The 15574-nt window shown below is 49.8% G+C and overlaps 1 protein-coding gene across 2 annotated transcripts in view; it reads left to right on the forward strand.

Moving 5' to 3' along the window:
* SGSM1 (small G protein signaling modulator 1) overlaps nt 1-15574 on the forward strand; it is a 90597-nt gene that overhangs the window by 52946 nt on the left and 22077 nt on the right. The window contains exons 13-18 of one of the 2 annotated variants that reach the window (XM_075996648.1): nt 586-750; nt 2641-2779; nt 5211-5275; nt 7892-8037; nt 11197-11325; nt 15253-15435. In XM_075996648.1, coding sequence (XP_075852763.1) covers nt 586-750; nt 2641-2779; nt 5211-5275; nt 7892-8037; nt 11197-11325; nt 15253-15435 — 827 coding nt within the window. The remainder of the gene's footprint in view (nt 1-585; nt 751-2640; nt 2780-5210; nt 5276-7891; nt 8038-11196; nt 11326-15252; nt 15436-15574) is intronic. The other variant, XM_012756594.2, reaches the window with a different exon arrangement.

Genomic DNA, 15574 nt, shown 5'->3' on the forward strand with positions numbered 1-15574 from the left:
GGAAGGGACGGGGTAGGGGGAAGAGCTGGAGTGAGACAGCTGTGGGGATCTGAGCAGGCTGGCAGAGCCAGATCCTCTGGGTTGGAATCTTGGCTCCACCACTTGTTAGCTGGATGGTCTTGGGTAGGTTGCTTCATCTCTTTGGGTCTCAGTTTCCTAATCTGTAAAAGGGGATGAGGAGAGTATCTGCACTCAGTAAGTGACAGCCATTATTAGTGGAAAGAGAAGAGGGGCTTCAGTCAAGAGGGCTAGCTATGCTGGTTACTACCTGGCGGGGCTCTGGGTGGTGAATTTATGTTATCATTCTGAGCCGCAGTTCCTTCTTCTATAAAGGGGTTAGTAAGTGCATCCCTGGCAGGGTCGCTAATGATGACAAGGCAACTGCCTAGCCCAGCACCCAGCACATAGTAGGCATTTTTACCAGCATTCTTTCTTCTGCAGACCACACAGCACATACGTGGGGGCTGTGCAGAGCAGGGCGGGGGGAGGGTGGGAGCCCCCGGGAATTGCATTTGCCCACTGTTGCCGTGTCCTGCCCACCTCAGACCTCCCAGCTCACCAGTCCTTTTTGTTTTGTGTCTCGAGCGGCCCCCGACCTCCTGGGCAGCACTCCCCCTGCTTCTGCGGGCCCTGCCTGGACGATGGTTCCTGTAGGCCGGTCCATGCTGGTGGTGGCCAGGGGGAGTCCATGGGCACGAGCCAGATGGGACACCGCCCTCCCTACACCAGGCCTGGAGGAGCAGCCCCCCAGTAACGTTCGGGTCCCCCCCATTTTCCAGGGGCTGGGTGCCAGCCACCTCGCCCATGTTGTCATTTGAGTCCTGTTCCCGCAGGAAATGGAGGCAGGGGACAGATCAGTGCCCTCGTGCTGTCCAGCCTCCACCCTGCAGGAGGCAGCCTGGAGCGTTGTGGCCTCATTAGCACAGGGATCCATTGGTGATGTCTGCATGGGTGTGGGGGCTGGGATAAAGGTATGATTGCCACACTTGGGCAGAACTGATCAACACTTTCCTGAGATTGGCTAAGAACTGGCGATGTTTTTCTGAAACATTTTGTAGGGGCATAGTGGTCCTTCTTGGTTAGCTTGTGGGTGAGTCTGCCTGGGGAGGAATAGTGAGAGAGGCCACATTTGGTGGCCACAAGAACTGCAATCTGTAGGCAGCTTCCTGTTCTGTCCACAGCTAAGGGCTGACCCTGCCAGCTGCTGAGCTGATGGCAAGAGGGGCCGGGTCCACAACTCCCCCTCCCCTTGGAGCCTGGGGGAAGCAGAAGGGCATTACCAATTGTCCTTGCAGCACGTGACATACGGGGAAATGTGCCCCTCTCTTAATTTCCTAGAACAGGGATCAGAAAAATAAGACCCCTGGGCCAAATCTAGCCTTATTTTCTGAACAGCCCATGAGCTAAGACTGTTTTTCTAATTTTTTAAATGATCAAATAAAACCAAAGGAAGACTATTTTGTGACATGTGAAAGTGATGTGAAATTCACATTTCCGTATTTATATATGAAGTTTCATTGGCCCGCACCCATGCTTATCTGTTTACATTTGTTCAGGGCTACTTTTGCACAACAGTAGAGCTGAGTAGTGATGATAGAGACCAAATGGCTTGCAAACCGTAAAATATTTACTACCTGGCCCCTTACAGAAAAGCTTTCCTGAGCCCTGTCCTAGAGAAAATAAAACTTCTACACCTGTCTAGACCTGCCAAGAGGCCAGGAAGTCGACTACAGGGTTGATGCGTGCATCCCCAGTTGCGTGCATCATTGCATGTCTGCCGTGCAGCAGACACTGAAGTTTTCATGAAGCTATAAAGGAAAACAAAATAAGGGAAACTATGTGTGCTGTATCCCGGGAGCAACAGCGTCCAAGAGTTCAGAGATGAGGATCTTTCCAGCAAGGTTGCTGTATTGAAATTGTTTTAAAAATAGAGGTTTGAGGACCCTGTCTCCAGGAGGTTTGGGATCAGTAGGCCAGGGATGTGGAGTGGGCACATGGCTTTTTAACAAGCCCCCCCATATGATTCTAGGGGGTCGCCACTCAGTTTGAGGCCTGCTTGGTGCAGCAGCTCTGTGGCTCAGGACCATGGACAGCGCAGGAGCCCTCTTCCTTCGTCACCAGGGACTCTAGGGCTCTCTTGACCTTGGGTGCCCTGCCTTGTCCGTTGAGCCAGGAGCTCCCCACCTTTCATCTCCCCACCAGGAGCTCCATGAGGTCTGTCTCTGGGCTTGCGAGACCGTCAGCCTTCCCCAGAAGCCCCCAGAAAGGCTCCCCTTCCTTCCTGCAGCGTCTTGTGAGCATGACCAAATGACAACATGGCGAGGCTTGGCCTCCTGCTCTGGGATTGGGCCTGTTTTCTTGATTCTCCTCTGTCTTTCTCTCAGTTTTCTCCCTCCCTCTTTGCCTGTCATCAGCCCTGCCCCATCTGCTGGGGCCCCCACGATTTGGCGGCGGCTTTCATTGGATCAGGCAGGCCCCGGGGCCTGGGTCAGACGATGATTGGGGTTCCTGCTGTCACATCGGGGTCTTTCCCTGTCCCTGTGCTGGCATGGGATAAGCTGCTTGCTTTGGGGTGAGCGTTCTGTGATCTTCATAGGCCTAACACGGCTCTTCTCCTGCCCTTCCTTCTGCCCACCGTAGTCCCCCAGGATCTGATGGATGTCTCTGTGAGCAACCTCCCATCCCTATGGCAACCCAGCCCCCGGAAATCCTCCTGCTCATCCTGTTCGCAGAGCGGCTCGGCCGATGGCAGCTCAAGCAATGGCTGCAACCACGAGAGGTATGAGGGCCTCGTGCTGCAGAGGGAGGGAATGGAAGCACTTACCAAAGCCTCCTGGATGCCCACTTCTTTCCCTGCCCTGAACTCGGAGGTGTGAACACAGGCTATAGAACCAGCCAGATCCAGGTTAAATCCTGCCTTCGTGGAGTCCTAGCTGTTGCAGTTTACTTGTGTGTAGCAGTCAGGATAAACAAGGCAATGCCACGGTAACAAACAGCCCTAAAAATCTCGGTGGCTTTTTACGACAAATGTTTATATATCATGTGTGCCCTTCGTCTATCATGGGTCAGCTGGGGGTCGTTCTTTCTCCACATTAAAGGGCCTGGCTGATGGAGCAGCTGCCAACTGGAATGTTCCAGTCCCAGGGACAGCGGGGAACATAGTTCTGGAGGGGCCTGAACCGACAGCAAATAAATGTTCCACTCAAAAGCAGTCCATGCCGTTTCTGCTCTGCTCACAACTCACTGGCCCCATCCACAAGGAGCCAGGAAGTACAGCCCTGACAGGTGCCCAGAAGGCAGAAGAATACCAGAAGTATTATTTAATGACAACCACATGCATTTCAGATCGCTTCTCCCCAAATGGAGATTCTAATGCTTATTTTACGTCGCTATTGCAAGGACCAGATCACATAATGGTTTAAAGTGGCCAGCATGTGGTGTCTGGCTCGCAGTAATATCCAATAAATGTCACTTGCTGCTTTATTATATAAAGTTAAATCTCAAGCTCCTCTCTCTTTTTTTTTTTTTTTTTGCCCATAGACCTTTTGTCTCTTTGGAGCTATTGAGCCAATTCTTGAGACGGGTCTTGTTTCCCGCTGGTTCAGGCTGGCCTGGCCTGGGAAAATGGGATCCTTTTGTCCCAGCTGGCTGTCTGGCCCAGTGGGTGGTCGGTCCAGTCTTCAGCCATAGGCGTGTCAGGGGTGGGAGCCGGCATCAGATTTTTGAAGTCGTCCAGCCCCTGGATCCTCAGTCTCTGGCCAGGGAACCAGCCTTATCACCTGGGCAGCTTCTCATTCTGTCTTCCCAAGCCCATTGGATCAGAATCCGTGTTTAACACGGTGCCAAGATCATGCATACACTTTTCAAGTTTGAGAGGCGATGATGTAACCAGAGATTCTCAGACTTTGCTGGAGGAGATCCAAGCATATCAGTTCCTGGGCTGCTTCCTACAGGTCATGATTGAGGTCTGTGGGGAGCTCAGGGATCTACATTTTGGAGAAACCCCCCCAAATAACTCTTGGGCTGGTGATCCACGGGCCAGTGAGAAATGCTGCTCTATCCCATTGCCCCCTCTCACAGCATCTGCTTACACACCTGGGGTGATGGGGAGCTCACTATCTCACAGAAAGCCACATCCAACTGTGAGACAGCTGTCAGTGTGATCTTGTTCTCATGTAACCTGAGAAAGCCTGGGCCTCACCAGCCTCAGGACACAAAGGGATACACTTGAATGTTTAATGCCTCCACGTGTGTAGCTGGACTTCAGCTACTCTCCCCCTGCAGCCTCACCAGGTTTTTCTATGTGTCTCTTGGGGATGTCCTGAGAATAAACATGCAGATATTCTTCCATTCTGGCCCCTGCAAGAATGCACAGCGCTGCCTTAAGCAGTCTTTTGTTTTCTCCAACAATGTTGGGCCTTGCATCTCCCTCTTTTTTCAGCCAACCCCCCCCCCCCCCGGCAAATTCCCATGCAAGAAGCTTTGAGGCATTCCCTACTTTGCAACCAGCCAGACTCTGAGCCCCAGTTTGGCTCGGTTTGGTTCACCTGGGTCACTTTAGAAGTCAGAACTCTTTCTGCAAGTGATAAAAAAAAACATTTCAAACTGGTTCAAATAAAACGTAAGATTTGCTGATATAACTGAGAGGTTCAGAGGCCCAGCGGCTTCAGGCATGGCTGGATCCAGCTGCTGAAAACATGAATCTCTCTCTGCTTCTCTAGCTCTTGGCTTTGCTTGCCTCTGTGATGGTTCCATTCTCAGGTAGGCCCTTCCTATGCAGTGGCAAAGCTGGCTCCCAGCAGTCACTGCCCTGTATCCCACTGGGTTAGAGACTCAAGTGGAAAATAAGAGTGTCTGTTTCCTAGGAGCTCTAATAAAAGTCCCAGGGCTGATTCTCATTGGCTCAGGTTGGATCACGTGACCATCTCTGGCCCAATCAATGTGATTCCAACCCGGGTCCTGTCCTGAGTAGAGTCAGCTCCATCCACCCACAGGGATAGAGTTATGGAGGGGCTGATTCCTGAAAGGAAGATTGGGGCACTGATAGAAGAAGGGGCAGTGTTGCTGTATGGGTAGAAATAATAGCAGCTCTCCCTCCGGTCCGCCTGATGGTCTGGTTTTAATCTGCCCTCTGAGTTCTGCTCCTCTCCAGAAAATCCCGGGCTGTACTTGGATCTACTCTAAGCATCTTCCTCTTTCTCCACCTGCAGGGCTCCCCTGAAACTTCTCTGTGACAACATGAAGTACCAGATCCTTTCCAGAGCCTTCTATGGATGTACGTATAGGTCCTCGCTGTCAGTGCGGTCTCTGAGGAGCAGTTATTGAGTGCCTACTGTAAGCCCTATGACATCAGGGGCTGTCAGCTCTGGAGTTGGAACCTCTGCTCCTTTATTTTATAGATGTCTGATTTCAGTGAAGTTGCTTTAACCTCTCTGAGCCTCCATCTCCTCCTCTGCAGATTGCAGATAAATTGTATCCCTGCGTCCTAAGAGAGGGCCCCATGGGGGCAGGGGTTTGGTTTAATCACCATTGCATCGCCAGGGCCCGTGTTGGAGGGTTTGTTTTCAGGATCGAATGAGAAGTGCATATAAAGCTGCTAGCACCTAGTATTGCATGTCTTAGGTGCTCGATAAATGTAAGTTCCCTTCTCCTCTGGGAAAAGGCAGAAAAATAGGTAGTCTGATGATCCCTTCCCCAAAACTTGAAAAATTAAATTCTTAATACAGGTATTCTTACTATATCATTCCCATTTAAAAGACGAGGAAACAGCGACACAGAGAGGCAAAGTAACTCGCCCAGGGCCACACAGCTAGGAAGCAGCAGAGCTGGGATTCAAACCTGGCTCTAAATTAGGGCTTTTCCTCTCTGCTTTACTGCTTCTTAGCAGGTTTTTATCTCCTCAGCCTCACAGCCCACACAGGGGAGATAAAACGTGTGTGTATTTTCAGGGATTTTAGAAAAGTCTTAATACAACCCCGTGGGCCTCTGAAACAGCAGTGCGGGCCACATCCCCAAGTGCCTGGGGCAGGCAGGTAGAGCGTGGGCGCCGCTAGCACAGGTTTTGCCTGCTCCTTTGCCACCATTCTCAGCGCCTGATGCACGCAGGGCAATATTTATCGGACCCAATTTGAAGGGCTTCCTGGAGGAAGGGGTAGGGGTTGAGATGGGTCTGCAGTGACGCCATTGGACCGTGCGGCTCACCTCTGGCAGTGGCCGAGAGCCCAGGTTCTAGGGCCAGGTGGCCTGGTTTCAAATCCCAACTCCACACTTCCCAGCTCTTGTGCAAGTGGCACGCCGGTCTGTGCCGCAGCTTGTCCCACCTGTAGACTGGGGATAAGATAATAGCAGCGGTTCCTGCTTCCCAGGGCTGCGGTGAGGATGAAACGGGTTAAGTCGTGAAAACTCTGGGGACAGCTCCCTGGCACATCGTGCTGTGTAAGCGCTAGCTATTACGTGATCACCATCGTCGTTACGAGTAGACCCATTGTCTTCAGGGCGTTTTTAGGGGGGAGCCCTCAGGTTCCGGGAGGTCCAGAATTCTCTCTGGGAATTGGGGGAGCAATGGCCAAAAAGAGGCAGAAGGAAGAGGCGCCGTCCGAGCAGATAGCACCGGCTGGCATTTGCCAAGTGCTTCTTGCGTATCAGGAACTTAGCCCAGTTCCCTCCAGGTGCTCAGGGTGGCACAGATAAGGGGTGTCACTTTGTCAGCTGTTCTTTTAAGGGGGCGTGGCCATCGCTGAAAGCAAACTAGGTGTGCTCAGCATCTCCCGTTACTTTCCTGGTAGGGCCTTTTCTATCCAGCTGCAGTTTGGGTGGGTTTTTTTGGGAGGGGGGTGGTATTTTTATAGATCCTAGTTGTACACATTTTGGGGGGTACACGGGATAATTTTGATACATGTACACAATGTGCATTCATCAAGTCTGGGCAATTGCAATATCCCATACCAAAAACATTTATCTTTTCTGTGTGTTGGGATATTACAGCTATTTCAAAATATGCAATAAATGATTGTTGACCGTAATTTCCCTACTGTACTATCAAACATGAGAACTCACTATCTGCCTGTATGTTTGTGCCCATGAACCAACTTTTCTTCACCACCCCGTATTTCCCTTCCCAGCCTCTGTACTTTCGACCCACTTTCTCAGCCCCCACCTAGGAGTGAGAAGGAGTGAGAGCATGCGATATTTGTCTTTCTGTGCCTGGCTTGTTGCACTTAACGTAAGGACGTCCAGTTTCATGCATGTGGCTGCAAATGACAGGATTCCACTCTTTTTAATGGCCAAATAGTATTCCGCCGTGTCTATGCACCACATTTTCTTTATCCATTCATCTGTTGGTGGACACTTGGGTTGATTCTGTCTGTTGGCTGTTGCGAATAGTGCTGTGATATATGTGGGAGTGCAGATGTCTCTCTGATAATCCTGAGTTCCTTTCTTTGAGATGTATGCCCATCCAGCTGCAGTTTGGATGGGAAGCATCCATGTCTCGTATTCTCTTTCTCTCTGTGTGGACTGGAGGCAGACAGGGGCACAACGAGCCCATGGGGTCACTGGCCCCCTTCCTTCCTGCCCTTCCTGACTCCAGCCTGTTAACCCAAGGCTTTGGCTTCCAGCAGAGAAGGGTGGCATCACCCCAACAGAGGCTAAGCAAGGAGATAAGACGTCCCTAGGGTCACAGAGCTGTTAAGCAGTCAAGTCAGCAAATGACATCACCCCCTGGCCTCACCTTCCTTGTGTAGAAGAGTGGGGGAGGGCGATGATGATGAGAATTCACTGAATTGTGGGAGTCCAGTGAGATGGGGCGTAGGACAGCACTTGGAGACTTCAGAGACGAGGTGAGGGGGTATCAGATGGCAGATGATGACACGTTCTTTTCCTCCCCTGCCAGGGCTTGCCTACTGCAGACACCTGTCCACCGTGAGGACCCACCTGTCAGCCCTGGTCAATCACATGATCGTGTCTCCGGACCTGCCCTGTGATGCTGGACAGGGGCTGACGGCCAGGATCTGGGAGCAGTACCTTCAGGACAGCACAGTAAGGCTCCACTGGGCTTGGCCTGTGCAGGTGCAGCAGCTGCGGGGAAGGGCATCTTGTCGCCGAGAAATAAGCCCACCTGCTTGGGGCACTCAAGCCGCCATGCTTGGATGCCGCATGGACAAGTTCAAGTTCCTCTCCTCTTCTCGAGAGTGCTAAGACCTGCAGGTCACTTCTGCCCTCCTGGGTGGCAATTGAGGGGGATGGAAAACATATATGCTTGCCTAGAAGGAGAAAGAATCAGGCATTCTCTCTTTTATCCTCTCCTGAGTGCGTTTGGAGTCAGTTGTGTGCTGGGATGGCTGGTTCATGGGAGCCAATTCTGCACGTCTCCCACTTCTGTCTTGGGGCCTGAGGTTCTACCATGAGATAGTTTACCTGGAATAGTTTTTTCAGATTTTCTTAGTAGAATACAAATCTTCCTGGAAAGAAAATGTTTATGTTTAAAAAACGTTTCATAGTCAAATAGTTTGGGAAACTAAGTTAAACAGTTCTCCGTATTCTGTAGGACTTCTCAGAGCCTTGGTTATGCTAATATCCTTGTCGCTCTTAAGAAATGGGGGCATGTGAGAGAGGACATGGAACATTGCCTCAAATGTATTTGGCCACCAAAACCTTATTAGAAAAGTACCTCCCATGCTAGTGGAAGGTAGAACCCACTTTGAGAAACACTAGTTTATCTCTGGCAAGAACAGGATTGAGGAGGTAACCTGTTTCCTACACAGTGGGTGAATCTAGTGGCCCAATCTTCTGTGCACCTTCCCACCCAGGTACTCAGGAGGGCTGAGCTGATGAGCACCTGGGCCAGGCTGGCTTCCAGACCATAAGGGAAGGTGCTATTCTATACATTACTCTTGGGATGCCACGGGATTCAGTGGCAAAGACGAATTGGATTCCAAACCTGGACAAACCGAAGGATTGTTTTTCTGTCTGCCAAAAATACTTTTAACTATGGGAGTAATGCCTAACTTACTGTAACAATTCAAAGAATGAAGACTGCAAATGTATAAAATTTTTTAAAAAATTAAATATTATCTTTCTCCTTCAACCCTCTAGTTTTGATCCTCCAAATGAATGAATAGCCTCAGTTTGGTGTAGACTCTTCTCTATATTTCCTATGCTTATCCACAAGAACATCTATATATAGCTCCCTCTCTATATAGATATCTTTTTATTTTTATACATCTATAGCTATAGATAAAACCTATATATAATACCGATATCTCTATATATCTATAGATATACATCTTTATGTCTTTTATTTATCTTTTATCTATATCTATGTAGATTTATATAGAGATAATACATATAGAAATATAATATCTATACATAATATATACATATAAAGCTATATCTCTATAATATCTATGTCCATCTTATCCCTTATTTTTAAAGTGAGGTATATTATCTTTGTATTTTAAGCGACCAACTTGCATTTATGTCAGCGACATCTTTCAAATCCTAGGTGAAACATCGAATGTTAGAACCTTAGCCCCTCGCATATGGATGGCCCATAATTAATCTGCATCTTCCCTAAATTATTTCAAACGGTGATGCAGTCGACATCTTTATTAGCACATACCTTTCTATACCAGTGGATTCCTAGAAGTGGGCTTGATTGATGTGCATTTAAAATGTAAACAGATACACCAGCTTACTCCCTCAAAATGCCACAGCGTCCCTGATCCACAGCAGCCTCTGAGCATGCATATTCCCCGCAGAATTTCAAAGATGTATAGATTTCCGGGGGTGGCCTCAACTTTACTGATTTAGCACTTCTGGGAGTAGAGCCCGAGAATCTATATCTTTTGGAAATTCCACAAATGCTTCTGATGGTCTTCCCCATCTGGGAGGCGCCAGTCTAAGGACAAATTGGTTGAAACAGTGAACTAGTCAAAAAAGCGAATATTTTTCATCTAACACCTTTCACAGCCTGTTTTGCCGTGTTTTCACGTTGCATTGCTGTGTAAGGATAGACTGAACCCCAGCGACAAAGAGTCCCCACTATTTTCGTTGCCTGACACCATAGGGGTTTATCTCTCTCTCTCACTCGGCAGTTCTGGGCGGGTGTTCCTGGTGGGTGGGCATCTCCCCTTCCCCCCAGAGCTTCAGGGCCCTTCGGTTTTGGGGCCCCACCATTCTCCAGGGCCTCATGGTCCCCTGCCTCCAACCTGCAGAAGGGGAGAGAGAGGGAGAGAGTACAGAAGAGCACACCTGTCGCTCCCTGTCCTGGCCTGGAAATGGCTGACATCACTTCCTGCCACACCCTATTGGCCAGAGCTCATCATGTGGCCTCACTTGACCGCAAAGGAGTCTGGGAAATGGAGTCCAGCAGTGGCCTCCGGGGTACACCTGAGACTAACATTTAAGATGTGAAGCAGGCTTTTTGCAGCGGACTGCAAGCCCTTCAGAGCAGCCTGCCAGCACCATCAGGGCTTTCCACACGTTGCAGGTGTGGTTAGCACCTGCCGGTCGCTCAGCTTGAGTGACTGTAACTACAAAGCCTTTGCCGGAAAATAAATTAAAAAAAAAAAAGAAAAGAAAGCATACAAAATCAACTCCACAATACAGCAGACGGCTGTTAAAGCCATCCTGCTGCACACAAAAGCTATCAGCATATGAGGTAGCAACTGGAAATGCTTGCACTTATTTGCTTTAGAGATGTTTTCTTAGAGCTGAGTCAAAATTAATAACTCTATGATAATATTTCCACATAAGCACAGTATGGGAAATTGAAAATTTGAAATGTCCATTCCTTATATACTGGCCTTTCTTTCTTGTTCTTTTTACAAAAATGAGTTCATGCTAGACATGTTCTGCATGGTTGTTTTTTGTTGTTTTTTTTTTTTTTTCATTTAACGATACACACTGAACATCTTTTTATGTAGGCTCTCATAGATGTGCCTCCCACCCTTTTAAACCTCTGTGTGGTGTGCCCAGCAGGTATATGCACCTTCCCATCTTGGTGGGCAGTTGGAGAGTTGCTGGGGTTTGGCTTTTTCATGTGGCGCCATGGCGAATGTCCGGGTGCGCATGGCTTTGCATATTCGCACCAGGATAGCGGAGGGCCAGGACCAAGGAGCTGCACTGCTGGACCACGGAGTCCACCCCCTGATTTCCTGTTGACCAAACTCTCTGCTTCCCGCCCGCCCACCGCAGAGCTACGAGGAGCAGGAGCTGCTGCGTCTGATCTACTACGGGGGCATCCAGCCCGACATCCGCAAGGCCGTGTGGCCCTTCCTCCTGGGCCACTACCAGTTCGGGATGACGGAAACAGAGAGGAAGGAGGTTGGTCACCCGCTCTGGGTGGTAGGATCTTTGGCAACAAAAGGAGCCAGACACTCTGAGGCTGTGGAGGGTCTCTTTGCTCATGTTGGACCATGAGGGATCTGGGAGGTGTGGGGGAGACCACAACCTCCGGGCAGTGCTGTCCAGTAGGAATACGACCCACGCTACATATGTATTTTATTTATTTTTTTTTTTTGAGGCAGGGTCTCACTCTGTCACCTGGTCTAGCGTGCAGTGACATCACCATAGCTCACTGCAACCTCAAACAGCGGGGCTCAAAGAATCCTTTCGCCTCCGTCTCCCAAAGTGCTAGGCATGAGCCACCAGGCCTGGCCCGTGTGTAATTTCTTAAATAAACTTTTTATTTTGAGATAACTGTAGAATCACATGCAGCTGTAAGAAACAATGCAGAAAAATGTCATGTATCCTTTGCCCGATCTCTTCCGATGGTAACGTCCTGCAAAACTGTGCTGTAGAACAATATCACAACCAAGGTATGGACATTGGTACAATATACTAACCTTATTCAGATTTCCCCAGTTTTACCTGCACTCATTTGTGTGTGTGTGTGTGTGTGTTTCATTCTCTATAGTCTTCTCACACGTGAAGCTTTGTGTCCACAACCAGGGTCAACATACAGAATATTTCTAATACTAGAAGGACTCTATTTGTTGTTCTTTTGTAGCCACACCCACCTCCTTCCACCCCAACCCCTGTCCCTAACTCCTGGAAACCACTAATAATATGTTCTCCATTGCTCTAATTTTGTCATTTCAAGAATGTTGTATACGCCGAGTGCGGTGGCTCACGCCTGTAATCCTAGCACTCTGGGAGGCCGAGGCGGGCGGATTGCTCGAGGTCAGGAGTTCGAAACCAGCCTGAGCAAGAGCGAGACCCCGTCTCTACTATAAATAGAAAGAAATTAACTGGCCAACTAATATATATAGAAAAAATTAGCCGGGCATGGTGGCGCATGCCTGTAGTCCCAGCTACTCGGGAGGCTGAGGCAGAAGGATCGCTTGAGCCCAGGAGTTTGAGGTTGCTGTGAGCTAGGCTGATGCCACGGCACTCACTCTAGCCTGGGCAACAAAGTGAGACTCCGTCTCAAAAAAAAAAAATGTTGTATACATAGAGTCATACAGTATATAACTCACTGGGATTGACTTTTTTCCACTCAGCATAAATCTCCAGAGATTCATCCAAGTTGTTGCTTGTATCAGGAGTTGATTCCTTTTTATGGCCAAGTAGTATTCCGTGATACGGATGCACTACACTTTAACTGTACATCTGTTCATGGATATAACTAAATTTCTTCTAGTTTTTTTGACTATTACAAATAAAGCTACAAAGAACATGTATGCACAGGTTTTGGGGTGAGCATAAGTCGTCATTTCTCAGGGAAACACGTGCAAGAATGCAATTGCTGGGTAGTTGCAATAGGGTAGTTGCATGTTTGGTTTTACAAGAACCTGCCAAACTGTTGCAGTGGCTGTATCGCTGTATGTTACCACCAGCAACATATGAGTGACCCCCCCTTGCATCTTCACCAGAGTTTGATGTTGTCACTCGTTTGTACTTTAAGCCACTCTGAGAGTATGTAAACGGTATTTCATTCTGGGTTTAATTTGCATTTCTCAAATGGCCGGTGAGGTTGAACATCATTGCGTGCACTTAGTTGCTGTTGTCTCTCTTCTCCAGTGAAATGTCTGCTCGGGGCTTTTGTCCATTTTCTAATTGGATTGCTTGATTTTTTTAGACTTATACTAAGATTTTGCATCTGCTCGTGTTGTGCGCATGTGTGGTTTTACAACCTTTCATCCAGGTGAAATTCGTTTTAATAATATAATTTTTTAACCCAATATAGCCAATATGTTTCCATTTCAACATGTAACCAATAGAAATATCAATGAGATATTTTACATTCTTTTACTTGTATTAAGTTTTCAAAAGTTGGTGGCATTTCACTCTCCATATGCATGTACCACCTGTACTGTTACTTATTCAACATTTGTCTTTAAGTTGACTCACTTAAAATTTATGTAACTTATTTTGAAACATATTCTACATCCCTTCCATAAATGGGAAGCCAATGTGACTTGACATAGGAGGAAACTATACAAATAAACAGAGCAAGACCAAATGATGTAATTCAGTTCTAACTAGCTGCTGTAATCTGCCCAAGGCCCACTTTCTCTTTGTTAAAAAGGGAGATTATAGGGCCCAGCATGGTGGCTCATGCCTGTAATCCTAGCTCTCTGGGAGGCTGAGGCAGGAGGATCACTGAAGTTCAGGAGTTTGAGACCAGCCTGAGCAAGAGCGAGACCCTGTCTCTACCAAAAAGAGAAAAAATTAGTCGGGCAACTAAAAATGGAGACAGAAAATTAGCCGGGCATGGTGGCACATGCCTGTAATCCCAGCTACTCGGGAGGCTGAGGCAGGAGGATCGCTAGAGCCCAGGAGTTTGAGGTTGCTGTGAGCTAGGCTGACGCCACGGCACTGTAGCCCGAGCAACAGAGACTGTCTCCAAAAAGGAAAAGGAGATTATAAAGTATGGAAGAGGTGTTGAAGACACAGTAGCACCAGGCTGGCCCTTCTTCCCTGGTGTAATCAGAACAGTTGAAGGAGAGTTGCAAGTGGGAAGTGTCTATAGAGGTGCCGATTGTACCCGTGTACTTAAAGGAATTGCTTTCCAAACTGAGAGAGTGACGAAGAGCTTCTAGGACAAGGAGCAGCAGGGCCAAAGGCCTGGAGGGGAGCCCGGCAGGACGTGGTGTGTGTCTGTGTGAGTGTGTGTATGGGGAGGGGACAAGGGCACAGCGGACGTGAGTTGCTGGGACATAAGGGACGAGGGGTGGAGGCAGCAGTGAGAAGCGAGGCTGCAGAGGAAACGAGGCTGGCACTGCTGAGTGGCGCGTGGACAGGAGGAGCCAGGCTGGGACAGCAGAGCCCCAGACGGAGGCTGCTGGGACCATCCATCAGGTGACGGACCCATCAGTAGAATCCTGGCCTGGGGTGGCACTGGGCGTGGGAGGTGAGCGGAGCTTGGAGGCATCTTAGGGAGGGGCGGGACGGAGCTGCTCAGGCCAGGCCCTCGGGCAGAACAGACCCGGAGCCCCTCTCTGGAGCCCTGAGTGGCTACAGGAGAAGGCAGACTGCCCCACCCTCTCTGTTCTCCCTCCTGCCTTTCCACGCCTTAGAGCAGCTCGTCTGCCCCCTGGGTGCCCAGAGAGAGGTCTAGCAGACCCACGAGCTCAGTCACCTGGGCTGCGTACCCCAGACACACCTTCCTGCTGAAGCCCCACAAGGAAAAAGCTTGAAATCTGTGGTGCTCCTGCAGGGCCGTTGTGGGAAGGACAGGAAGCGGGCCGGTCTCGTTCGTCTTTGTACCTCAGCACCCGCAGCCCGTGCCCGGCGCGGGGGAGGCACGAGTGCGTGCGCTGCTGGAGTGGAGGGATGGGTGGAGGTCGGCGTCTTGCTCGCGTTGTTTCCCCTGCGCCCAGCCGGGTGCATAGACGCACTTCTCAAACCAAAGGGATGAGCGAGTGAGTGTCTGGATGAGGGAGGAGGGACGGAAAGTAGTGAAAAAGGAAAGAAATCGTTTTTTCGACTTTGGTATCCCCAGGGCCTGTATCATATGCTATGTGGCACATAGTAGGGGCTTAACAAATAGTTGCATGCATGGATGAATGAATGAGTGAATGAAAGAAGAGAGGGATGGAGGAAAGAAGGAAGGAAAGAAGTAGCCTTGCTCCCTTCTGTGTGTCTTCGGGGCGCAGCCAGTGCTCGGGGTGGCATAGTAGGTGCTCAGGGAACATCTGCTGGGCGCCCACTGCAGCAACGCGGGTGGGTGGGGGCCATTCTCCTCCAGGTCAGGCTGGCTCCCCCAGGGGCTGCAGCAACTCCATGGCTTTACGTCTGCCCCGGCAGGTGGACGAGCAGATTCACGCCTGCTACGCACAGACCATGGCCGAGTGGCTGGGCTGCGAGGCGATCGTGCGGCAGAGGGAGCGCGAGTCCCACGCTGCGGCCCTGGCCAAATGCTCCTCCGGGGCCAGCCTGGACAGCCACCTGCACCGGATGATGCACAGGGACTCCACCATCAGCAACGAGGTGACGGCGGTGGCCTCGGGGAGCAGGAGGGGCGGGGGAGGCCAGGACCTGCTTCATCGGGCTGTTCCGAGAGTGGGGAAGGTCAAGAGTCTGGGGTCTTGGGACAGTCTTTCCCCCCTGGCTTTGTTTGTGAGGTTGG

The sequence above is a fragment of the Microcebus murinus genome, chromosome 22 (genome assembly GCF_040939455.1).
Source record: "Microcebus murinus isolate Inina chromosome 22, M.murinus_Inina_mat1.0, whole genome shotgun sequence".
NCBI lineage: Eukaryota > Metazoa > Chordata > Mammalia > Primates > Cheirogaleidae > Microcebus > Microcebus murinus.